The following is a 27,348-nucleotide window of genomic DNA, read 5'->3' as shown; positions in this document are numbered from 1 at the left end:
CCCGGAGAAAACCTAAGCAGGCACGGGGAGAATATGCAAACTCCACACAAGCGGGGCCGGGGATTGAACCCGGGTCCTCCGAACTGTGAGGCTGATGCTCTAACCAGTCGTCTACCGTGCCGCCAGAAATTGAATGTTGATGTGCAAATTTATGATAACAGTTTCCTAGCATCACGTCTAAGTGCCAGCCATGCAGTTCGCGTGAGGCACCGCACATTTCCACGGTCATTTCACTCTTGATACATCTGACCTTTGCCGTGAAAAACACGGCAAAGGTCAGCGTGCGTACACACCTTTTGTACAAGGCCCCTGATGATCTCTCACTAATGTGCCGTGACACTGGTTGGGAATCACTTTAATAGATGTTTAACATACATTTTCTCATGTCTCAGGTGCAGGAGCGCTGGTTACAGGACAACCTGACCCTAAGAAAGCGGGTTGAGGAGCTTAAAGAGGTTGAGGCTCAGCGAGAGGCCCTTTGCAAAGACCTAGGCAACATGCAAGTGATTCAACTACGCCAGTAAGAGCCCTCGTCTTTGCATCAACGAGTAAATCCATGTACAAGTACTATTAGTTCATTTCATGGTTCTCACTTCACCTCCTTTTGTGCTCGTGCAGAGAACGACGTGAAGCCGAGCGTAAGATGGAGGACCTGAAGAAGAACCGCAGCATTGCACTGGGTCGCCAGAATGGCTTTGAGGAGGAGTTGCTGCATTACAAGTGAGCTACGCTAGGCTACCGAGCCAGCAGTCTATCGGCTCGACAGTACTGCCAGTCCTCTGCGTTTGTTGTGCAGCCTTGATTTCTCTTGATGGCCCACTTTCAGAAAAGAGCTGCGAGAAGACCAGTACAATAAAGCGGACGAGCTCTACAAAAACAAGATGATTGTAATGCGCACGACAGAGCTAGTCATCAAAGATCTGGATCTCTACTACAAAGCCCTTGATCAGTGAGTGTGACACTCAAATACAGTCAGTTCACTATTCTAGGAATTGGGTTGCAAAGTTCCAACATAAAATGATGACTGCCATAGTACCAAGAGTGACTTGTCAGAGGCAGCATGGTGCCACAGTGCAACAAACCGCTGGAAAATACAAAGATAAGGAGTATTGAAAATTGATTGATAAATGCAGTAGTAGAAGAAATACCAAAAAGCTTTGGTAACTGTTTGTTTATCCAGTAACTACTTTGCTCCTTATACTCATTTTTATTTGGTAGATCCATTATACAAGCATTCAACGCAACCACTTGCTTCTCTGCTTGTGTCCTGCAACGGTGCAAGCTTTAGGTCGCTTCCTAATTGGCCGTTGTTCTGTTTCAGATCACAATCATGGCGTCTGTGGCTCTGTGGTCTCGAACCAGGCTTTTTAGACTACACTCATAAGGATTTGCAATTGTAAATGTTGGAACAGGTGTTGGCCCTGACGATTTTCCCCAGCAGATCAAGCAGGGAAAAAAAACCTCGCTTAACACACTCCACACTATGGGATAAAATCGCTCAGGATAATCTTTTAGGAAACATCGGCTAATCGGGCCTTTGTTTATAATTGCCTATAGATAGTGATGGTAGCAAAGCACTACTTTCAGTACGATGAGGTATTTTTTTAAAAATACCTCATCTTACTGAAACATAGTCCCTTGGCACAAAGATGCCACAAGATGAGGGCAAAGCACTGCTGTTGTCCAAATAAAGCTCCTCAGTTGTCTTAAATATATTTCCTTGGCACCCAGAGGCCGCAAGATGGCGCCAAAGTAATGTTTGTATTGCTTTGGCCTGAGCACACAAACAGTGAAAAGGTTCCAAAAATGCATGAATTTGTTCTTCTGTCAGTGTGAAATAGAATCCGCGACAGTTTTTAAACTATAAAATCCAGCACCTGTCTCTAGCTCAAACAAAAATAATCTGTGGTAAATTCCACACTGGGTAAAAGCAACTGGCAAATTTGTAAACATAGCCTGAGAGGCGTAAAAGAAACATAGGTCTGTGCGTCACTGCCAAACTGTCATAATGTCACACGGGAGTGACATTTCCATCACGCCTGCATTGGTTGAGTCAGCTTTTTCATCAGAATTATCAAGATTGTCAGCAAGTAGGCTTTGGCCACCGTCCAACGGATGAGGGGTGCCAGTTACTCTCCTTGTGCTCTCAGAGCATGTGAAAGCCAAAAAATGAACTTGGCCTTTGACAACAAATTATGTCAAAGGTTTTATATATTATCAACCATCGTGTGACGTATGCTTTTCTTTAGCATTTCATATTGAACAGAAAAAGAAAAACAACCTAAAAGTCTGAGTAGTCCAGCACTTTTTTTTTCTTTTTTCAAATTGGTCAGTAGGCACACGCAGCTAGTTCTCAAAAATATTTAGCCTACTTTTTGACACATTGTGCTAAATACTCATGATTTATTTTCACAATAATCATTTCAAAACATTCATAAAGAATTGGTGACAACTTGCCGTATGGAATCAAAACCCTTACTACTTTGTCAAGTAAGCAAATCCCATAGATAGATAAGGATTACTCATCTTTTTTATTTCCTATTTCATCACGACTCTCCTCTTCAGTTGCCATATATGGGCGTCGGAAGGATGGCGGTTGACTTACACTTGATATTTTGACCACATGAGAGCTTGTCATCAGTTGGTGGGTTTATTAACTACACACAGGATGCCAACATCCAGTTTTCTGCAGTTTTACCGCCCTCATCAACCTACTTGTTTACCGTATATCAATATGACACCAATTCAAATAGTTTCTGTTTTGGAATATTGTGACCAACAATTAAACAGAAAAAAAAGCGATTTCATGGTTGGGTTGCTCACACAAGAGTTTAATATCAATTTGGGACAAAATTTGCTTGAGTTCCATCTAAGGAATAACCATTTACCAAATAAAACTAAAAATTTGGCCAGGGTATTCACTGAAGGCTTAACTGTAAGTTGTTAACTCTGTTACTATTTATACACACTAGGGACTTTTTTGTTTTTAGTATACAATATTTCACACATTTTAACTCATTTTATGACATGACCATCAATGTGCAGCAAAACCCCAAAAAAGTACAGTGTTAATTTTAAATATGTTTTTTTTTTTCTTCTTGAAAATCACAAAATAAAAAATGATACCAGTATTTATTGATTGATTTGATATCCAACAGAAGATTTGTTCCTCAAATATTGCACTTTTATCTTTGGACATTTCAGAACTATCATGAAGTTTCACAGTATGAAGATGGATGAAATTAACAAAATCATCAGAGACCTTTGGCGCAGCACCTATCGGGGACAAGGTACGTTAGCCTTTCGCCTCTTTTACACAGAGATCCCGCAAAATTGCCACATCAAAAGAAGCAGCATTTATATTCTTTTGCCTTTCACACCAAACCCAGCAAAGAGGGATATTGCCGTAATCTTTGTGTCCAACAAAACAGTGCGAGAGAAGTGGATGTCGGGTGTTTTAGCTTTAACAAAATCAAAGACAAGCAAGTTAAATATTTGGATGAACTATTTAATTAGCTGTCAATTTTGGGACCTTACTCACTGATGTCAAAGGTTCACTCTCACCCATCCACATCTCGATCGTCCTCACTTCATCTCTCCAGACATCGAGTACGTGGAAATACGCTCAGATGTGGACGAGAACTCGTCTGCCGGAGTAAAACGAAGGGTTTACAACTATCGAGTAGTTATGGTGAAGGGCGACACCGCTTTGGATATGAGAGGACGGTGCAGTGCTGGACAGAAGGTACCCGCTTGATTTTCCATCCATACATTTTCTGTAAAAAAAAAATATATTTTCTCCTTTTCTTAGCCTTGTGCATGTTGTTTGATTCTGTGTTTGTGCATCCACAGGTGCTGGCATCCCTCATTATCCGTCTTGCCTTGGCAGAGACCTTCTGTCTGAATTGTGGGATTTTGGCACTGGATGAGCCCACCACCAACCTGGACAGAGAAAACATTGAATCGCTGGCACACGCCCTTGTCGAGTGAGTACACACATATAATACTTCTGTAAAATGTATTTCAATAAACAGTTCTATTTTTCTTTATTGAAAACATCTAACAAAAAAATTATCACTTCCCTTTTCCTCCTCCTTGCTTGGCACAGAATAATTAAGAGTCGTTCACGCCAGCGCAACTTCCAGCTGCTGATCATCACGCATGACGAGGACTTTGTGGAGTTGCTGGGGCGCTCCAGTTACATCGAACACTTCTACCGCATCCGAAAGAACCAGGACCAGAATTCTGAGATCACCAAGTGCAGCATCAGCTCCCTCTCCTCCTTCCTGCACTGAGCATGCCACCACAGTTGTACAGTAACTCAACTTTTGTTTTATTATTACCTGTTTGGTGTTCCACTTGTGTTTGTTTATGATAGAAGGAAACACTTCAATATACACAAATATCAAACAATGAATAAAAATGTGTCCGTGTTTTTGGTTTGGTTCAATTTGTGCTTCTGAATAAGCAAAAACAGAGGGACATTAGACATAAGTTTGCACCTCAAACGTATCCCACAAGGTGTCTCCAGATTCTTCAAAGGTTTTCAAAATGATTTTACCAAAATTATATAATTGTATAATGATCAACTGTTGAAATGTCTTTTAAAAGCTGTATTGATGTCCAATCAGAAGCAGCTGACAAAAAATACAACCCCAATTCCAATGAAGTCGGGACCTTGTGTTAAACAAAAATAAAAACAGAATACAATGATTTGCAAATCATGTTCAACCTATATTTAATTTAATACATTACAAAGACAAGATATTTAATGTTCAAAGTGATAAACTTTATTGTTTTTAGCAAATAATCATTGACTTAGAATTCTATGGCTGCAACATGTTCCAAAAAACCTGGGACAGGGTCATGTTTACCACTGTGTTACGTCACCTTTTCTTTTAACAACATACAATAAACGTTTGGGAATTGGGGACATTAATTGTTGAAGATTTGTAGGTGGAATTCTTTCCCATTATTGCTTGATGTACAGCTTCAGCTGTTCAACAGTCCGGGGTCTCGGTTGTCGTATTTTACGCTTCATAATGCGGCACACATTTTCAATGGGAGGCAGGTCTGGACTGCAGGAAGGCCAGTCTAGTACCCGCACTCTTTTACTACGAAGCCACGCTGCTGTAACACGTGCAGAATGTGGTTTGGCATTGTCTGGCTGAAAAAGCAGGGGCGTCCATGAAAAAGACGTTGCTTGGATGGCAACATATGGTTCTCTAAAACCTGTATGTACCTTTCAGCATTAATGGTGCCTTCACAAATGTGTAAGTTACCCATGCCATTGACACTAACAGCCCCATACCATCACAGATGCTGGCTTTTGAACTTTGCGTCCATAACAGTCTGGATGGTTCTTTTCCTCTTTGGCCCGGAGGACACGACGTCCACAATTTCCCAAAACAATTTGAAATGTGGACTTGTCGGACCACGGAACACTTTTTCACTTTGCATCAGTCCATCTTAGATGAGCTCGGGCCCAGAGAAGCCGGCGGCATTTCTGGGTGTTGTTGATAATCGGCTTTTGCTTTGCATAGTAGAGTTTCAAGTTGCACTTCTGGATGTAGCACCGAACTGTATTTACTGAAATTGGTTTTCTGAAGTGTTCCTGAGCACATGTGGTGATATCCTTTACACGTTGATGTCGGTTTTTGATGCAGTGCCGCCTGAGGGATCGAAGGTCACGGGCATTCAATGTTGGTTTTCGGCCTTGCTGCTGACATGCAGTGATTTCTCCAGATTCTCTGAACCTTTTGATGATATTATGGACCACAGATGATGAAATCCCTAAATTCCTTGCAATTGTACGTTGAGGAACATTGTCCTTAAACTGTTTGACTATTTTCTCACGCACTTGTTCACAAAGAGGTGAACCTCGCCCCCATCTTTGCTTGTGAATGACTGAGCAATTCAGGGAAGCTCCTTTTATACCCAATCATGGCACCCACCTGTTCCCAATTAGCCTGTTAAACTGTGGGATGTTCCAAATAGGTGTTTGATGAGCATTCCTCAACTTTTTCAGTCTTTTTTGCCACCTGTCCCAGCTTTTTTGGAACATGCTACAACCATAAAATTCTAAGTTAATGATTATTTGCTAAAAAGAATGAAGTTTATCAGTTTGAACATTAAATATCTTGTCTTTGTAGTGTATCCAATTAAATATAGGTTGAACATGATTTGTAAATCATTGTATTCTGTTTTTATTTGTTTAACACAACGTCCCAACTTCATTGGAATTGGAGTTAAAAGTTAGTTTTATTTAGATGAGTATAGATAAGGTCGATGTTGGTAGCTTGCATTACTCAAGGATATTTCCTGCAAGCTGCAATTACTGTAAAAATATTTCTGATTTATAGAATATCAATAATATTGTCTCAGTATGTTTCCAAGTGATCACGCTTAGTGAAAGAGAGGTCTCAGAAATGTGATCGCATACACTAAATGTTCATCTTTACTGTGATGTCGAGATGTTGTTCCCCATTAACTTCAGCTCTTGTTTATAACAAACTGAAATTCAACTCGTAGAAGGAGACCAAAAAATATGCTCTGAGGGTCAATTTCTAATATTTTTACCTAATATGACCTTCAAATTCAAAGAAGCATATCTCATTTTGTTGGACGCTAAATCAAACAAATCTTATTTCCTGTGTACTACAGTGTAACAGTATTTTTTTTTTCTTCCGAACTAAGGGGGTAAGAAACAACCCTAAAAAGGGGTGGGGTGAGAAGAGTATAAGTCCCATGCTCACGATTGAAGTGTCAGAACGAGCTAGTAGCTGACAATTGAAACGATTCATCAATTCAAAGTCATTTCGACAAGGTATTTCTATTAGCAAAAATGATGACCACGGTCCTCCTGCTACTGTCCTTCATGGCCCCGCTGGGCAATCCTGCTGCAACCGAGCTGACCCACGAAAGAGTCAAACTTAAACTCCAACCCATCATGGACCTGTTGGAAGGAAACATATCATTTCCCACGGTAGGCGAATCAGTTTCAGTCCTTGTAAAAAATAAATAAATAAATAAATAAAATAATAATAATAATTTTTTAAAATGTATTTATTTATATATTCTTTTTATTGTAAATACACTATTTTGATAATGTGTGTAAAGTGAAAAAGTGACATTTTGTCTTCTTTTTTTTCCCCCCAGGGAGACTTTTATAGTTTGAGACATCTGGCAGAAGGCATCAAAAGATGTGAGGTGAGGATAGGATAATTATTGTGAATGTTCTTGGATGTTAACCATTTTATAAGGTTATCATTTTTCTGTGTCCCAACAGGACAAGTTTTTCTGCAAAGTTCACGAGATCCTGGACAAGCACCAAGAGACCATGGTGATTGCGAAACATTTAAAGGAGTACAATGATCTGAAAAAAGTAAGGACTACCTTAAATGTCCAATTTGTCAGTTTTATTTCTTTTTTTTATTTTGTTTTTTATTTTGTGCATCACTCTGACTTTATCCTCATGTTGCAGTTTAAATGCAAAGATGTGCTACAGCAACTCAATTCGACGGGCAACAAATACCAAATGCCCCTTCTTATGAAGGATCTCAAAGAGTGCGGGCATTACAGAATTTGGTACAACCATCCAAGCACCACTGCATCTTCCACAAAGGCAACCCAGCCGTCAGCATAGACGCAAAGGTCACTTATGAAATGTTTACATCAATTATGATTTCATCAGTATGAAATGTGTTCACATTCCATCTCCCTGTTTTACAAAACAGCTACTGTACTTAATGACCTTGAACAGCTGTTCAAGCCTTGAAGCCGTTGCAATCCCAATCATTGGAATTCATCGTATTTATTATATACAGTTTATTTAAGGGCATATTTAATGTATTGCCTCCAAAGAAAAAAATAAAACCCATTGTCTGCTCATAAAATGTGTTTGGATCTTCTTCTTTTTTTTTATGGTATAGTGAAGACTAGGGGTTTCATAAACCTTTGGTTGTGGGACTGGTGCAAAATCCTACTAGAACAGCTGAACTTTATTTGCGGTTAATCGGAGGCACTTTATATGGTGGAAGTTGTGTGCTTATTCATTAAACATATTGATTTGTAAAATCTGAACACAGCCACATCCCCAGCTACCTGTATAACATAAAAAACACATTATCTCAGTGGTTTAGTTTTACTCCCACTCGCTAGATTATTATTTATTTTTTTATTGAATTGTACAGGTTATATATCTCATTAGTTCAAAGTCAGATAACTTATAATCGCAACATAATCTTCACCTTTGCACATGTTCCACTTCCAAACTCTCCCGTTTAGTGCTGATTCTTCTCTAAAGTATTACCGCCAAATCATACAATATGACTTTAAATCAACACAGAACACATTTGATCACGTAAACCAGTGTTTTTGTTTTTGTTTTGTTTGTTATTGTAGCGGGCACCCCCCATCGATGATTGACTTCCGATTGGAGCATTCCGTCGACCACCAAAAACCCTTTTATTTTAAAATGTTTTATTTTATTTTTAGCTTTGGAATGGAGCACTGAGGTTTGCCCTTGTAATCCCACCCCCACCACCCCCAATTGGGTAATTTCGCACTTCCCACCACCAGTCTGAAAGGTAGCAAGTGTCATCTTTCGATGTCCACTAGGGGGAGTCCTGTGTCTCGCTGTGCCTAGAAACGCTTCCTTACTAATTAAGTGTCAAATTGTCCTCTATATGGCCAAACTGAGATAAATTGCCAGTTATATTCTCGTCATGTACTGTATGTCTTCATGGACACGTCTCTCGACCTTAATGAGGCCAAGTGCTATAGAAAATGGATGGATGGCATGCCACTCAAGTATAAAACTAGCAGTTATTTAATGTAACACTTTTAAGATTGTAACACCACACATAAAACACTATCGTGTGATCATAAGTGACAAGCATATGCCGGCTAACCAGTCAGCAGCTAGTGCGAGGAGAAAACGTTAGCAGTCTACAGTATCTCTAAAAAAGTGAGTACTTGGCTTTTCATGGGACAACACTGAAGAAATTGTGCTTTTTTACAATGTAAAGTATTCATTGTACATCGTGTTTTTTTACACAAAAAAAATAACACACAGCTAGGGCAGCTTTCGAATATTTTTTATAATCAATGATTCTACTGATTATCCAATACCGATTATCGAGTAGTCAGATAAAAATATATGTTTAATTATTAAGAAACAATACCAAAACTAAATGTGCATGTGAGGTGCGTGTATTTTTGTCCACTTGGGGGGGCGTCATCATCACATTCTACACTGTAGTATCTGATTCTGAATGTGTGTGTTCTTAAAAGGTGAGGCCTGGTCTGGTGAGTGACGTCCATCCATCCGTCCATCCGTTTTCAAGACCGCTTAAGGTCTGACTTCGGGCGAAAGGCGGACTACACCCTGAACTGGTCGCCAGTCAGTCGCAGGGCACATATAGACACGGACAACCATTCGCACTCACATTCGCACCGTCACTGAGTGGGAACTGAACCCACGCTGCCCGCACCAAAGTCAGGCGAGTGTATGGTGAGTGACGTGTGCATCAGCAAATGAGAGTCTAGTTGGCTGGTTTTAGCTCAGGTTAGCTAGTCCAACTAATAAAGCAATTGAAAATGCACCAGCAGTTGTCCTTTACCACTTGCGGGGCTGTAACAATATGTTCTAACTAGCAGCAGTAGGCTTTATTAAACTAGCTAATATCAATATGTTGTCTTGTGTTTACGATTGTAGATGTGCTGTTGTGATAGGCAAATTCTACTTTGCAGTCGACACAATGCACTTTATCTTCTTTTTAAAGTGTGAAATGATTCCAAACTTCACTGTCTTTTATGGACTATTTCTTCCTTGATCGCCACCATCATGATAATTTATTTCTACACAGAGTGTGCGCGCATCTGCAATCACATTAGTCCATGTGGAAAATTTTTGCTTTGACTTATTTTGTATTTGGGTTATTTGAGTTATTCGGTTCATCATATCAGCCCTGCACACAGCCAATAATTTCTAAACCACTGGCAATAAAGGTAAGTACAGTAATCCCTCGTTTATCGCAGGGGTTCGGTTCCGGAACAGCCTCGCAATAAGTGAAATCCCAGAAGTAATGAACATGTTTTTCCTTATTTATACATATTTTAAAGCTGTATGGACCTCCTCAGACATTAATCTTCTCCCCACACCTATTAACCTTCACCATACTCTTATAAGCACTTTGTATCCTCAAACACCTTTTAAACTCTTAAGCATACAATAGTACTTACTGTACACTATATACATTTTATTTGTTTGTAATATATGATTTAATGCATTTTTCTTTTTTTTCACAGTTTTGTTTGGTTTCAGGCTAGTAAGTGTTGATTTTACTACAAAGAAATCACAGCATACACTCAAAATCACTCGATATAGCGAATTATGCGTGATATGAATATAGAAAAAAAGTCTGCAGTGCACTGAATCCACAATAGGTAAACCATGATATAGCGAGCGCACACTGTACACCCATAAGTGAAAATGTCCACATTGGGCCCAATAAGCCCTTTTCCCTCCCCGGTGTCATGTGACACATTAATGTGTCACATGACTCAGGTGTGTTAGATAATGTGTTTCCGCAAGTGTGAGAGAGTGTGAGAGGTGTACTCTGCACTAAAGGAAAAAAAAAATATTCATAAGTGATAATATACTAAGCACTTGGCATAAGTATAATCAGTTTTTTAAGATTTGATTCCATTTGTCTTTTTGTGTTGTTGTGCTGAATTTATCATCTTTAATCATTTCTAATTATCTCAACTGGAAATCTCCACCTTACCAGAACCTTAACCACCAAAACTCCCACGGCCTCGATTGTATCTATAGTCTAAATGCTTAGGTCACAAAACGATGATGATGACTATTCATCGCCACTAAACGTTCCTTTTTTTAATAGGGCGGCTAATCTCTTTATTAGCTACTTAGCCGCAGAAGCTCTGATCAAATATAAATAAGCTCCCGTTAAGTATTCAGCCCACAAAGACGTCTTAAAGAGACTGTTGTCTTGCGCAGATGCACTCAAGCACTCGGGCCATTCCCAGAAATACACGGGTGTAGATGCACAGCTCTCTGGAAGGAACATGTTTCAGCACTCTTCTCCCTCTTGCAGCCATCACTCGCTGATGTGATGCAATGTGAGCGCTGTATGGGCAGGAGGAGGGGTGCAGCAGGCGCTTCCTGTTGGAGGTCAGGTCCATGTGTCAAATTCAGTGTGTCTTTGAGTATGTGTGTGTGTGTGTGTGTGTGTGTGTGTGTGTGTGTGCATGTGCTAGTGAACCGTGAGACTCATTAATATATATATATTTTTTTTTCTATACACATGTTGGAATAATCCCAAACCTTCATGAATCTCCAAAAGTGAGACGTACATGATCTAATGAATTACAATAGAAGAGTTTTATTTTGTTTTGTTTTTTAACACGGTTAAAATAACCCAAATTGTAATTTCTGTGCCTCTTGGTGGTCGGCTGCGTAATTTCTTTTCGAATTTAATTGAATTGTATCGATATGATATTTTGTCTTTTATTATGTAATTTAATTGTTTTTCAATTTATATATGTATTTTTTCTTTCTTTGTTTCGTCATTGCAGTTGACCGCTGCTTAATTTTATTTATGTTATTTTCATTATTTTTTTAAAATAGGATTTTTATACCTGTGTGCCTCTGGTGTTTTGTTGTTGCTTTTTATAACATATTTTCAGTTATTCACTATTTTTTTTGTGTGTACATATGTGTGTGTGTATGTAAATATATATCAATGTATTTAATTAGATTGTTTTTGTATTTTCCTTCAATCATTGCGTGAGGCTGATGCTTTTAATTGTTTTCATTTTCTCTTTGGATGTAATTTGAGAAAAATATAAAATAGTTGTTCAAAAGGTGTGCCATTATCTTGCACCATGTAATTTTGGGATTTGTTAGATTTATGAGTAAGTCTGCTATTTTTTTCTCTACGTTTGCCTGGGTTTATTGCATTTTTTATTTTAAGTTATGTCTTATTGTCATTCATTAATCGCTTTTAACTGTGACATAATTCAGTTTTAAATTAGTGGTTGTCCACAGCTTAGTTTTAATTTTATTTGTCTAATTCTATTTACCGTTACTATTTTGATTTTCTTTCATTCAGTGCACTCCACAGCTACTTAATCATGCTTTAATTGTTTTTCTTTTTTAGTTTATTTTAATCAACCACATTTTAATTTTTTTATTTGAATGTAATGAATTTTTTATTAAATTTTTGGCCTTGTCTCTTCTATTATTTAATGTTTTGTTTTTTTTGAATAATTTTTCACTTGATGAATTAATTGATGTAAATGTGTTCCTGTCTTTTCCTGGGAATGACTTTCTTCCGGCATCGAATTGGTTAAAATGGCCCCGTGGTTTGGTGCTATAGCGCCACCTGTTGCTGTGGCATGCACTTGACAGCTTGCTCATGTGTCTTCATGTAACTTGACATTTTTTTCAAGCACATTTGGCAGAGACACCCGCTATCCTTGTGTTTGAATGGTGAGAATATATCAGACAAAAGAGCCATCCCTCTTAATGCCGCAACTGTGTCAACACACACATCGGGTGTTAAAAGACATTTTTATGTATCTTGATGTTTTGTTTCTTGCCTTCTTTCTCTGTTTTTGTGTGCAGTCAGCTGCTTTTGGTCGAGTTGCCTCAGGGCTGACTTGAGGGCCCGGGGCCTCTGGGATCAGACGACGGGGCTGGTGTGGGCTGATGTTGGGTGGAAGTGGGGGGTGTTGCCGCAACTGCCGGGGGCCGTCCTCCAGGGGCTTCTGCTCTGTGTTTCATGTGCGTCTTCAAAGAAAGGGAGCAGGGTGGCGGTCGCTGCCATTGGCGTATTCTCCGCTCGCCATCTTGTAACACTTCTTCTCACTTCCTTGCTTCCTTGTGTCCCTGTTGTAGACTCAACCGTCAAACAAAGATCCTTCAAGATAATCGTGATTCTGGATCATGATTATGATGATCGAGGGCGTTATTGTAGTTTTCTTTCCAAGATTTTAATACAGTTTCTTTTCACATTCAGAGTTTGTTCTTAACATGACTAGAGATCTCAAAAGGAGCTGAAAATGTCATCTTTTTTCCCCAATTTCAATTTCAAAGGTTTTTTCCCTCATAAATTCAATGTCATTGAAGAGACAGATAAAAGGTTAAATTGTGATAATTATTATTTGTTTATTATCGGAGCCTGATTGTTTTATCGAAGATTTTTTTTAGGGTACCTATAACTGAGCTTTATTTGCTGAAAAAGTCGCCCATCCAATGTTTTGGTGCACTTTCTGAAACTTCCTAGATGCCACAACATAGAGCTTTTTGCACTTTCTACTAGAAAAGTATGACTACTTTTCTATTAGACATAGCGCCATTTTGTGGCCTCTTGATGTCAAGGAACTATGTTGAAGTGAAAGATCTCAACAGAGACAGGCTTTGTATGTCAGCGAGTCGTCGTGCGCACTTTGGGTGCATTTGTTCTAAATCAAATAATCTGTCAGCCATTTATTCTTAATGGTAATGTAAAATGAGATTGAATTACAGTTTGTGGTATATTTATCTTTTAAAGTAATTAATAAATGTTTGTTGCTATTCGCATCAGGTCTTGGCCACTATCCCCTGTGAATAGTGGGGGATTACTCGAGCTCCAAATGTTGTTTATTCTCTTTTTTAAAACTTTTGTCACAAAACTGGTTTCTTTGTGTCAAGGGTAAAAGCTGGCCCGCCACCCTAATGAGGACAAGCACTATACTGTAGATAATTACTGCGCTGTACAAGTCCACTGTCAAATAAAAAGCATGGGCTGTATCAGCAAATTTGTAGATATATTTTTTTTGTTTTATCACAAATTTGTTCACTTCCCACTCAGTGACGGTATGAATGTGAGTGCGAATGGTTGTCCGTGTCTATATGTGCCCTTCAACTGACTGGCGACCAGTCCAGGGTGTACCGCACCTGTCGCCCAAAGTCAGCTGGGATAGGCTCCCGATTGAGGACAAGCACTGTAGAAAATGGATGGAATGTGTCCAAACTTATTCCCAAATTGGAGGAAGCGCTGAAGAAATCTTCCAAGTGTTTTTGATGATGTCAGCCCGCCTCCCCCCTTTGCACGCAACACGCCGGGGCCCTCTTGTCTTGTGTCTGAGGGTCCCACGGGGGCTCCCTGTTGTCACACCGGCTCAACTTCAGCTTTGTTTCAGACCGCCGGGACGTGCGCTCACCTTGACGCCATGATGAGTTTGGACAGTTGGGATGACGGAATGTCAAACTTGTCGTCCCGTTCTGATTTCCTCTGTATCTTTTCTTCCCTTCTCCTCTTCCTGACTTTTCCACTTCCTAGTTTCCTCTCTGTGCAGCCACATTTTCTTGGAGAGGATAATTAACTGCGCTGACTTCCTCCCAGACTATCTATCACCTGACCCCCCTGCTCAAAAGAGAGAAAGAAATCACACCACTGTGAGTTATTTCTGGCTGGCTAATCTTATTCCTCAAGGCACTTTGATAATGGAGAGCACTTTGAATTATGAATGGAGAGGATTGTAGTGTTCTGCAGGCCTGTTGGATGAATTAAGTAAGAGCGCCTCTAATAATATCTTTGCTCCCCTCGTCCTTTGTCTGCGGGATTCCACATTCTTCCGAGATTTTCTTTGTGGGGATACCTTGCACATTGTGTTTATGTGACAACATAGAATTCACAGTGTTTTTTAAACATCTCTTGAGCTTTTCGAGATACTATACGCTGTTGTGGCGGCACGGTGACCGACTGGTTTGAGCGTCTGCCTCACAGTTCTGAGGACCGGGGTACAATCCCCGGCCCCGCCTGTGTGGAGTTTGCATGTTCTCCCCGTGCCTGCGTGGGTTTTCTCCGGGCACTCCGGTTTCTTCCCACATCCCAAAAAACATGCATGCTAGGTTAATTGACTACTCGAAATTGCCCGTAGGTGTGAATGTGAGTGCGAATGGTTGTTTGTTTGTATGTGCCCTGCGATTGGCTGGCAACCAGTTCAGGGTGTACCCCGCCTCCTGCCCGATGATAGCTGGGATGGGCTCCAGCACGCCGTGACCCTAGTGAGGAGAAGCGGCTCAGAAAATGGATGGGTGGATGGATACACTGTTGTTGTTTTTTTGCTTTGTCTTGCGAGCAAAAACCTGAGATACGAGCACTATATGGTGGCAGTGAACTCAGTGCAAATCACTTCACAACAAGCAGCAGCTTGGCAGATAGTGAAAAAATATTTTCAAAAAGAGCCTGCAAACTGTTTAATGCCACGCCCTGTTGAAGTTTACTGTCAAATTAAGAATTATGTGTATTTAAAACAACCATTGAACTTTAGCTTAATGTGAACACATAATGGGAAACACAATAGACGGGCTAACAAATAGCATCGGTCTCAGACCGATAATATAACAATAATCACAGGCATTCTTTATCCTCTGCGAAGAACGAGTAATATTACATTGGCTTATTGCCATGTATATCCGTATGTCTATCTTATACTGGCCCCAGATGGCCAAGGCATGCACACCAGAACAAGGGGCACTGTGTGGCTAAAGCTGTTTAATTTCTTTACATCCTGTTTAATTATGTCAATGTATGTTTTTAAAGTAAAGCATTTTAGTGTTTGTGTGTCGAGGGATTTGGGGGGGGGGGTTTAATGGTGTACTCGGGGCCCAAGCACGAGGGACCCCTGGGCTTTTGTAAAACGTTTTGAAGATTTTATTTATTTATTTATTTATTTAAATATGTCAACGATAAAAACGGACATAAATATTAAGATAAAATAAATTTAGCTATGAACGCAACAACAAAAAATGGCAATACATGTTTTTTGTAGGATAGCGACTTAATGAAATCTACCATGTCAGTTAATGTCTAGCATTTGAAGTTAATTACTGTATTATTTACACCCAAAAAATCTCATTGACTCGGAAGCACCGACTGAGTGTCCAATCAGATCGCTTTTGTCAGCTCACAGCCACCAGGGGACATATAGTCACTGTCCAATGAAAACCAAGTGCAGTAAGTGGAAATGTTGTTTTCACCGCAGATAGGTGAAATAATCATTCAAATGGGGATACAAGCATGAAATTTGGTACATATACAGTACTTTTAAAATCCCACGCTTTCCAAAAATACCGCTGGCCACGAAAAGTTCCAAGATGTCCTCCGCAAAATTTGTTTTTTCCTTGAGAACTCGAAATGCATTGATTATAAGCCTTGTAAATATGCTAAAATATGCATCTATAAGTATGTTGTATATCAAAAACTACAACCCCAATTCCAATGAAGTTGGGATGTATGAAAAATGAATGGCTGTACGGAAGGTATTTTGGTACCCAATGTCCACAATAGCCATATTTCAACTTTAATACACATAGTTCCCCCCCAGCCCACCCACCCAAAAAAAAACAAAAAATTCTGAAAAAATGAAAAGAAACTGAAAAAGATTTGGAAATAAATCCAAAATTAATTTAAATGTAATATACCGCATCTTAGTGCTTGCGTTTCTCTTAATACCTGAATTATTTAGAGCTCTTTCAGCCTGATTTTTTTATTTTTACATTTTAATTATTCCATCCATCCATTTTCTCTTTTTCTCATTTTTATTATTCACCTAATTTAATCATGATTCATCACATGTTGCAGATTTTTGTCTCCTTAAAAAAATGTCAACTTGGAAAAAATGTTATTCCCTTAACCGACCACAACATTAGGCACACCTGAACTGAGTAATAACATTCGGGCAGAATATTAGGCACACCTCTCAGTGTGCTGCATGTTTGGATCAAATCAAATCAAATGCTTTGTTTTGGTTGTTGATGCTGTTGCTCCATAGATCTCCAACCATAGAAAAGCTTAATGCAGTTACAGACAGATGGACATCATCTCCATTTAGAAGACATCCATCATCCAATCCTCAGGTTTTGTGTGTGTGCGTGTTGATAGTTGTCATGATGGTGATAGAAGATGACTAATAGAGTAGCGAGCTAGCTGTCTTCCTCATTCTCATTTGTCGCTACTGGCTATGGATGAATTATTGATTTGGGGGGGGGGGGGGGGGTGCCCCCCGCACACACACTCTCTCTCCCCCTTCTCCCCTCTTGCATTCCCTTACTCTACCCTGCCCTTGGCATGTCAGCCATTTTGTGTGTGTATGTGTGTGCAATTATACAGTTTATACATACAACCCCAATTCCAATGAAGTTGTGACGTTGTGTTAAACATAAATAAAAACAGAATACAATGATTTGCAAATCATGTTCAACCTATATTTAATTGAATACACTACAAAGAAAAGATATTTAATGTTCAAACTGATAAACTTCATCATGAAATATGTTTTGACTCACACCTAGGTAATGAGACCTTTTTGTAGGCCATCAATTAGGACTGAACCAGCTGATATACATTTGCACTGACAAGGGGCTGGATTGCTGTTTGATTGTTGATAGATTTTAGGTGTTGTCTTGGCTTTGCATGCCTTAATTTATATGTTCAATACTTTTCCTCCCGTGTCATTTCACATTTTTACACCCAACTTAATTTCTGAGCTTATTTGTTCTACTTACTTGGGTTGTTCCCAACCTCTGGTGAAATTTTCAAGTCAATAGCACCTTTGGAAGTACAACCCCAATTGTTGGAACGTTCTGTTAAACATAAATAAAAACAGAATACAATGACTTGCAAATCATGTTCAACCTATATTTAATTTAATACAATACAAAGGCAAGATATTTAATGTTCAAACTGATAAACTTTATTGTTTTTAGCAAATAATTATTAACTTAGAATTTGATGGCTGCAACACGTTCCCAAAAAGCTAGGACAGGGTCATGTTTACCACTGTGTTACGTCACCTTTTCTTTGAACAACATTCAATAAACGTTGGGGAACTGAGGACACTAATTGTTGAAGATTTGTAGGTGGAATTCTTTCCCATTATTGCTTGATGTACAGCTTCAGCTGTTCAACAGTCCGGGGTCTTCGTTATCGTGATTTACACTTCATAATGCGCCACACATTTTCAATGGGAGACAGGTCTGGACTGCAGGAAGGCTAGTCGAGTACCCGCACTCTTTTACTACGAAGCCATGCTGTTGTAACAACATTGGCTTGGCATTGTCTTCCTGAAATAAGCAGGGCGTCCATGAAAAAGAAGTTGCTTGGATGGCAGCATATGTTTCTCCAAAATCTGTATATACCTTTCAGCATTAATGGTGCCTTAACAGATGTGTAAGTTACCCATGCCATTGGCACTAACACAGCCCCATACCATCACAGATGCTGGCTTTTGAACTTTGCGTCCATAACAGTCCGGATGGTTCTTTTCCTCTTTGGCCCGGAGGACACGACGTCCACAATTTCCCAAAACAATTTGAAATGTGGACTCGTCGGACTACAGAACACTTTTCCACTTTGCATCAGTCCATCTTAGATGAGCTCGTGCCCAGAAAGGCCGTCGCCGTTTCTGGGTGTTGTTGATAAATGGCTTTTGCTTTGCATAGTAGCGTTTCAAGTTGCACTTACGGACGTAGCGCCTAACTGTATTTACTGATATTGGTTTTCTGAAGTGTTCCTGAGCCCATGTGGTGATATCCTTTACACATTGATGCCGGTTTTTGATGCAGTGCCGCCTGAGGGATCGAAGGTCACGGGCCTTCAATGTTGGTTTTCGGCCTTGCCGCTTACATGCAGTGATTTCTCCAGATTCTCTGAACCTTTTGATGATGATATGGACCGTAGATGATGAAATCCCAAAATTCCTTGGAATTCTACGTTGACGAACATTGTCCTTAAACTGTTCGACTATTTTCTCTCGCACTTGTTCACAAAGAGATGCACCTCGCCCCATCTTTGCTTGTGAATGACTGAACAATTCGGGAAAGCTCCTTTTATACCCAATCATGGCACCCACCTGTTCCCAATTAGCCTGTTCACCTGTGGGATGTTCCAAACAGGTGTTTGATGAGCATTCCTCAACTTTCGCAGTCTTTTTTCCCACCTGTCCCAGCTTTTTTGGAACGTGTTGCAGCCATAAAATTCCAAGTTAATGATTATTTGCTAAAAACAATAAAGTGTATCAGTTTGAACATTAAATATCTTGTCTTCGTAGTGTATTCAATTAAATATAGGGTGATCATTTGCAAATCATTGTATTCTGTTTTTATTTATCTTTAACACCACGTCCCAAGTTCATTGGAATTGGAGTTGTAAGTTTATTCTAAAGTCATCTAAGGGCCCTACTACATGAAAATGTGATGCAACAAATCTTTATGACATGGATTAATATAATTTGTGGGTTAAATATTTTTGGCCTTTTTGCCCACTCCACTGTTCCATAGCAACTTTCATCCCCATTCTGTCAACATCCCCGTCAAAGATGTTAGTCCCACCGCCCCGCCCCACCCCAAAAAAAGCAACAACATTTCAATGCAAGCTTGTTGCATGACAACCTGCATTGTAAATAATTAAAGTGTGCCTCCGTTGCCACACACACACACACACACACCTTCAGCTCCACTTACCAGCACGGCCGCTTCTCATTTCAAGCCGCCCATCCATTATTCACATGGCCCAGACCCTGTTTAACCTTCTATTGATGCCCCCGCCCCCACACATAAAATTATTTGTGGATGGGTTTTTAATGTACCCAACGGACAGTTCATTAGGCGCACTTGCACTGTGAATTCCAATACAAGAGCTGTCTCTCCCTTAAAGAATATACAGCACGCTGTGTTCCAAAATGTTATACAGACAGGATTTTGGGTAAATAAACATTTGAGCTTTTGTTTATTTATTTATTTTTTCCTAGGGAAGTTTTTTCACACGTTGTTTCATCAGATAATATTAATATCAGACAGGTGGTATTATTAATTTCCGAGGTCGGTCAATTGCATGTTATTAGATTTTTCACATATTTCGGCAAGTAAGGTTTTATTCATAATGGGGGAAATCTTTCTGCTAAAAAAAAAATAAAAAATCTGAATAGTTGAATGCCATGCAAAAAGAATGAATGAATGACACTTTTTTGTGTCTGATTTAAGAAACATACTTTAACAGTATTAATTTTGCACTACTAAGGGCAGTGTCTATTATTTTGCATTATTATTCTTATTAGTATTATTATTATTATCATTATTTTGTTTCAAAATACAAGGAACAACTCTCAGTATGGTGGGTTTCAGTTCAACACCACTATAGGCAAACACCATAGTAAAAATAAAATGATTTAACATTGGTGCACATGTGTGTGTTTTATTCAATTCAACAGTCCCAATTAGAGGAGATTTTAATTGATACAAAAATAGAACCTTACACACAATACAATAATAGATGGCATATTAAAATATTCATAAAGAGGATGTTAATACGCACAGGAATCACTACAAGGAAACCTCCATTTACGACAGTCCCGACATACGACATTTTATGGTTACGCACGGTATGCTTGCATTTTTTTTGAACTTTTATTTACAATACATTGATGGCATTTAATTGTTTTTCATACTAATGTTTGCTGTGATTATTACTGCTTTGTTATCGTGGGTTAGTGTTCCGGCCTACGTACGAATTCGGGTTATGTCGCCGTTGATTAAAAATAATTAGCTATTCTTGTTTTAACATTTAAAAACAGTTAAAATTATCATTAAAACGATGAACGCAATATTTGATATGTATCTGTGCTTATTTAAGAAAAAAGAACATTAACAAATATATACTGTAAATGACACAAAATTTATAATAAACATGAATCAAATGATACCTTCACCATATGATGCTGCACGTCTCCCTCCCCTCTACTCCATTTTGATTCCAACGTATAATTAATATCGCATCGTCATGACGCTGCATCCATATTTGAAAGTGTATCAATTAAAGAGGTCGTCCTAAGTATTATAAAAATCACCGAAAACGATACCATATAACGAGGATGTGGGAGGAATAAGTGAAATATGAATATGCCTGGGCTCCATAAACATTTACAAAAGTAATTTTTTTTTTTATTTATCATCACCAATACCAAGTTTCAAATGAGTCACACAAATAACAACTTTTAGAAAATAACCAATCATTTATTCCTTTTAAAAACTGAAATTTAAAGGTGCAGCAATTCTTTCAATGACGTGCTGTCTTGTGTGTGTGCACATGTACACTCGCCAGCCACAATATTAGGCACACATGCATAATCCACCAACAATAAATGGAAGTATTCCAAGTAAAATGAAGCATTGTTTTTGCATTGGGCAGGTGTACCTAATAAACTGACCGGCGAGTGCTCTGGAGAACTGCTGGCTTTTAGAAATGCATAAACTCTTGTTACATTGCTCCAAAAAAAAAAAAAAAAAGGTAATAAAATATAGAAAGTGTTATAAATAATTCAACACAAATAATCCACACAGCAATCATTCATTTGTTACATTCAGTAACATTTGTACATAGATGCGATAAAGTGAAGTGATGTCAACCAACACGCACTCAGTATTCTCAACACTAAAACAGTTTGTTTGATATCATTTCTAAAGTGACATAATATCCCTGAATGTGAAATAAAGTGTCTGGTGTATTTATAGTATTATACAGCACAATCGAGTGTTCAATAAGTCTCATTTTAATACTTTTAAAACAGGGGATCTCAAACTGGGGTCCGTGAGTCGTAGTTTGGGGGTCTGGGAAATAATTTGCGATAAATTATTCAGTCGTATCTTTTTTTTTTTTTTTTTTTTAAGTGCAGAACCGGCGAGCCAATAAAATATACATAATAAGCCAATAACAAGCTCTGGTAATGATTTATATAAGCTTTAAATACGCCAACATCTTCATGGTATCAAACTCAAGGCCCAAGGGTTACATGTGGGCCATCACTTCACTTTTTTTGGCCCTCCTAAACAACTGTCATGTTTCTTGCAAAATGGATTTGTTCTCATCATTTTGGCAGAAGATGGTTTACCAAAATTGCAAAAATTCTTCACTTTTTACCTACCATTTCCCTCACCAAATCCACTCTCAACATATAGTACAAATATTATATTAAAATATTTGGTTTCCACTATTTGACTGTTATTATCAATTGCCCATAAATGTCCTTATGTATTTAACAATAGATTTGATTTGAAATCAGAAGTCATGGAAAATAATGACAACCAAATTGTTCAATTTATGTTATAATATGACCATTTATATGATTTTCATAGTAGGGAAACCATAACCGAATGTGACACCCAATTGAGCTAAATTGGGAAAATATTACTACGTATGTTGAAACGTTTCAAAAATAAATAATTCCAATGGCCTTTAGGGGTCTACATACATGTTAAGTACAATTGGCATTAAGATTATGAGGTTGGTCTTTGGAAAATTTCCCCTGGACCCAAAAAGTTTGAGAACCCCCAAAAAAGTGCAATAAAATGAAGAAAAATGGAACAGATAATCCCAAGTATCAGAAGTGAAGAGCTGCCGTTTTAATTTAATCCCACGGGATCATCAATTTTAGGAGTTGATGAAAATGCAATGTCACCATCATCAGAAGCAGCAGCAGCAGCAAAGGTGTTTTATTGATGATGCGTTCAAAGTCAGTACATGGCCGAGTACTTCATGCGCTTCTGCTTCTGCCTCTGGTTGCAGAACCACACCCGCACCACGTTCTTTTTCAGGTCCAGCTTCTCGGCGATGGCGGCGATCTTCTCCGACGACGGCCTGGGCTGGATGGCAAAGTAAGCCTCCAAGGACCTCTTCTCCGGGGCGGCGATGGACGTGCGCCTGCGCCGCCTGGCGTCGTCCGCCCCCCCGCCGCCCCCTCCTCCGAGCGGCTCCGGCGCGGCGCTCCTGTCCCGGTGCGCTGCCTCTGCCTCCTCCAGCCAGGCGTGCAGGACCGGCTTGAGCGCGATCATGTTGTTGTGCGACAACGTGAGCGACTCGAACCTACAGATGGTGCTTTGGCTCAGGGAACCCACACCGGGGATCTTGAGGTCGGCCAGAGCCGAGCCCACGTCCGCCTGAGTCACGCCGAGTTTGATGCGCCTTTGCTTGAAACGCTCGGCGAAGGCTTCCAACTCACGCGGGTCCGACTCCACCTCGCCGTGCGCGGGCACGGCCGGGTGAGGGTGGCCCATGGCGACCATCGCCTGGTGCAGCTGCCCCATGGTCTGGAGGTGATGGTGGTGGTGGTGGTGGTGGCTAGGGTGCTGGTGGTGGAGCGTCACGCCCGGCTCAGGCGGCGCGCCCATCACGGTCACCCCCAGGCTGCCGGAAAGCTGCTCCAGAAGGTCCCCGGCCTCCAGGCTCTGCCCCAGCTGGTGGCTCTGGAAGTTCTGGTGATGGTGCGAGGCGATGACGGCGGAGGAAGAGGAGGACGCGGTGGTGCAGGAGGCCACGCCGCTCATGGTATGGAAGCTGGCGTCTCTCCTTGCCTGGGAGACGAGGATGCTGTCAGCCGCCGCCTGCAGAGCCTCTGCCCGAGCCAGCAGGCTCTCCTCCACGCCGCCCCCCAATATATTGGCCTGGAGCTGCCAGCAGGAGCGCGCATGGTGAGGGAGTCAGTGGGGAATTGTGTCAGAGAAGAGGAGAGGAGGGTCATAAAAATTAATATGGAAGGAAGCAGGAGGAGGGAGGAGTGTGTATCGGATGGAACAAAGTCATGTCAAATCACATTTACACATTTTTCCCTCTGTGATTACGCCCGCCCGTCCCCGTCCTTCTGCCCTCATCCTCCTCCACTTCCCCTGGCCGTCCGTCGACCTACCTGAGGCCCTTGCACACACGCTCTGCGCACGCCCTCGTGCAGGCCCAAGTGTTGCTTGCCGTCCACAGTCATCATCATCATCTTTTCTTCTTCTTCTTCTTCTTCCTCGCCTCGTCCTCCTCGTGTGCTCTCCGCAGGTTGTCCCAGTCTGGACTGAGTGCATCCGTTTTGCCCCCGCCACACCTCCCTCTCATCCTCCTCTCGTTTTCTTCTTCGTCTTCTTCTTCGTTCACCTCCCTCCTCGCACACTTTACTCAGCTCCGCTTACAACAGGTGGCCCGCAACGCATGCGCAAGATCACGCTCGACATCCCTTATAGCTGTGCGCTGTCAACATTACACATATACAGTGGACATAAAAAGTCTACACACCGCTGTTCAACTGGCAAGTTTATGTGATATAAAAAAAAATGAGACCAAGATAAATAATTTCAAAACTTTTCCCACCATAATGTGAGCTATAAACCTGTAGAACTGTTTGAGAGGGGCTGTAAATAAAAACAACAACAAAATGTGTGCACATCCTCTTATATCTGGGGATATGGCTGTGTTCTTTAAGCAAATAATAAACTGATTACAAAACATAATGAAATGCAAAATACATTATAAACGTGTTTGTTGCATTTTATAGCACGTGGAAAACCACGATAATGAAACACCCCTCTGAGAGTGTCAGGTAAAAGTGAGCATTGACATGGGTGGCATATTGAATATTGAACTCGCTTGTGCCAGTGTAACCAATAAGCATCGTGACAGCTCAGTAACTTGGCGAGCAGTTTGATGAGCTGTCCACGGTGCTGATGTCTTCTGTGAACTTGCTAAGTATTAAAGCCACCCAGAGAAGAAAAGAAAAATACGACAGTCAAAATCTTACATTTTTGAGAAAATTATATATTATTATATTGTTATTATATTTCAAGACAAATGTCGTACATTTCTTTAGGTTGAAGTTGTAATTTTTACTAGACAGAAAGCAAATATTTTAAGGGAAAAAAGTAAGATATTTTTAAAATCAAAGCGTTATATTTTTGGGATGAAAAATTGTGTATATTTTTTTTGATTGATGTCGTAATTTTTAATGAATAAATTTGTCGCATACAGTATTTTTGACATAAAAAGGCAGGTATTTTTTTGCAATAATAAGTTGCATATTTTCAAGATAAAAAGACTTTTGTTTAGATCAAAGTCGTAATTCTTCTTGAATGAAGTGGTATATTTTTCGTATAAAAAGTTGGATATTTTGAGATTACAATCGTAATATTCTTGTAATATTAAAACTTGAAAAAAATATATATGCCTTTTTTTTCTTGAAAATTACTTTAAAAATATACCACTTATTTTTATGAAGATATACACGTTCGCCCCAAAAATATTGCGACTTTATTCTGGAAATATAATAACATTAATCTAAAATTATACATTTTCTCAAAACAAAACTTCCTTGAAAGATGTATAACTTTTTATTTTCCCGTGACCCTTGTAAGGATAAGCGGCTCAGAGAATGGATGAATGGATGGACTTTTTAGCTAAAAAAATATCCACCTTTTTTCCTAAATATTTTGCAATTTCACTTGCATAATATGACTTTAATCTTGAAAATATGACCTTTATTTTACTGTTTAATCTAGAAAATCAAGTTTGTCCTCATACAAAGCTGCTTGGCTCCCTCATATGAATGAACTAGAACAGTGATTCTTAATAAGTGTGGTACACAGGCTTCCACTAGTGCAGGGGTGTCAAACAAATTTTTCCGGGGGGCACATCATAGTTATGGTTTCCTGCTGTGAGGGCCATTATGACAAACACACAACAAATTGATGGAGAACTAGTTTTTAAATCAGAAACTGATGAAAACTGGTCAAGTATTATTCACTGGGGAACTCGTAACATAAATGCTTGCAATTCTAAACGTTATTAAAGGTTAAAATAATTGGAAATTTTGGTATTTTAGAATGAAACATGAAGTCGACGCACATAAATTGCTTTTGCGGGCCACATTCAATGACAAATTTGGCCCCTAGGCCTTGAGTTTGACACCTGTGCTCTAGTTATATGCAAAATAATCACTGTATTAAATGATTAAAATGTGTATAATGTTAGTCGATTAAACATTTTCCAAGCGCGACACTAAATGTTTTAAGTTCAGTTGTATTTAACTTTTAAGTTCAAGCTAAGTATTTTTGAGGCGATCTATTCCATCTGATCCCGATGCTCACGTCTGCTTCTCTAAACTTGTCAATAATGCAACAAGCAGCATGGTGGCCAGGCTGGCATCCATTACCACGCTGCCACTAATATTCATTACACTCGTGGTGACAACCAGACTGAATAAGGTACTGGATACTACCATTGTCCTGGCATCGTGATTGTCAATGGGATAGGCTCCAGCTCACCCTTGACCCTGAGGATAAGCGCTTTAGAAAATGGCTGGATGGAGAGATAAGGCGGGTGGGTATCTAATGAAGGACTAAAATCTAGTAGCGCTGATCCTCTAGTCCTCGACTGAGACTGCATGTCATCACACACACACACAAGCTGTCAACCTCCATTTTACTCTAAATAAAGGATGAATTTCCTTTTCTCACCCACATTTTTTACCCCCCTAATAGGCACCAGGGTCATTCATTATTGAGTGGACATTGTTTGGGAGCTGTCATCGTGTGTGTCTGTGTGGGTGATGCTGATGTGGAAGATGGCGCTGTCATAATATATATATATATATATATATATATATATATATATATATATATATATATATATATATACACACACACACACACACATATACAGTATATACAGTGGGTACGGAAAGTATTCAGACCCCCTTAAATGTTTCCCTCTTTGTTATATTGCAGCCATTTGCTAAAATCATTTAAGTTCGTCCCCCCCCCCCCCCCCCCCATTAATGCACACACAGCACCCCATATTGACACAAAAAAACGGAATTGTTGACATTTTTGCAGATTTATTAAAAAAGAAAAACTGAAATATCACACAGACGTAAGTATTCAGACCCTTTGCTGTGACACTCATTTTTAACTCGGGTGCTGTCCATTTCGTCTGATCATCCTTAAGATGGTTCTACACCTTCAGTGCAGTCCAGCTGTGTTTGATTATACTGATTGGACTTGATTAGGAAAGCCACACACGTGACTAGCAGCAATCGGGGGAGAAGAGCCTTGGTGAGAGAGCTAAAGAACCCAAAGATCACTGTGGCTCCAGAGATGCAGTCGGGAGATGGGAGTAAGTTCGAGAAAGTCAACCATCACTGCAGCCCTCCACCAGTCGGGGCTTTATGGCAGAGTGGCCCGACGGAAGCCTCTCCTCAGGGCAAGACACATGAAAACCTGTGGGGTTTGCTAAAAAACACCTGAAGGACTCCAAGATGGTGAGAAATTCTCTGGTCTGATGAGACCAAGATAGAAATTGTTGGCCTTAATTCTAAGTGGCATGTGTGGAGAAAACCAGGCACTGCTCATCACCTGTCCAATACAGTCCCAAGGAAGACAGGGAGACCGGTTGCAATCGAAGGAAAGATGAATGCGGCCAAGTACAGGGATATCCTGGACGAAAACCTTTTCCAGAGTGCTCAGAACCT

General features: G+C 39.9%; 2 protein-coding genes across 5 annotated transcripts in view; one reads left to right on the top strand and one right to left on the bottom strand.

Moving 5' to 3' along the window:
• rad50 (RAD50 homolog, double strand break repair protein) overlaps positions 1-4,433 on the top strand; it is a 29,981-nt gene extending 25,548 nt beyond the window's left edge. For 2 of the 4 annotated variants that reach the window (XM_061703107.1, XM_061703106.1), the window contains exons 22-28: positions 393-520; positions 619-720; positions 827-949; positions 3,205-3,290; positions 3,603-3,745; positions 3,853-3,986; positions 4,109-4,433. In XM_061703107.1, coding sequence (XP_061559091.1) covers positions 393-520; positions 619-720; positions 827-949; positions 3,205-3,290; positions 3,603-3,745; positions 3,853-3,986; positions 4,109-4,295 — 903 coding nt within the window. In that variant the 3' untranslated portion in view covers positions 4,296-4,433. Of the gene's footprint in view, positions 1-392; positions 521-618; positions 721-826; positions 950-1,321; positions 3,106-3,204; positions 3,291-3,602; positions 3,746-3,852; positions 3,987-4,108 lie in introns of those variants that run through there. The other 2 variants (XM_061703109.1, XM_061703108.1) reach the window with 2 other exon arrangements.
• Positions 4,434-20,329: 15,896 nt separating this feature from the next.
• Positions 20,330-23,935, bottom strand: LOC133415978 (POU domain, class 4, transcription factor 3-like). The gene is made up of 2 exons (XM_061702544.1): positions 23,752-23,935; positions 20,330-23,515 (listed from the first exon to the last, which is right to left on the bottom strand). Exons 1-2 carry the CDS (start codon positions 23,830-23,832, stop codon positions 22,583-22,585), a joined length of 1,014 nt encoding a protein of 337 aa, XP_061558528.1. The 5' UTR covers positions 23,833-23,935; the 3' UTR covers positions 20,330-22,582.
• Between the last annotated feature and the right edge of the window lie 3,413 nt (positions 23,936-27,348).

The sequence above is a fragment of the Phycodurus eques genome, chromosome 17 (genome assembly GCF_024500275.1).
Source record: "Phycodurus eques isolate BA_2022a chromosome 17, UOR_Pequ_1.1, whole genome shotgun sequence".
Taxonomy (NCBI): domain Eukaryota; kingdom Metazoa; phylum Chordata; class Actinopteri; order Syngnathiformes; family Syngnathidae; genus Phycodurus; species Phycodurus eques.
Note: the sequence above shows the minus strand (reverse complement) of the source record. Positions and strands in the feature narration are given on the sequence as shown.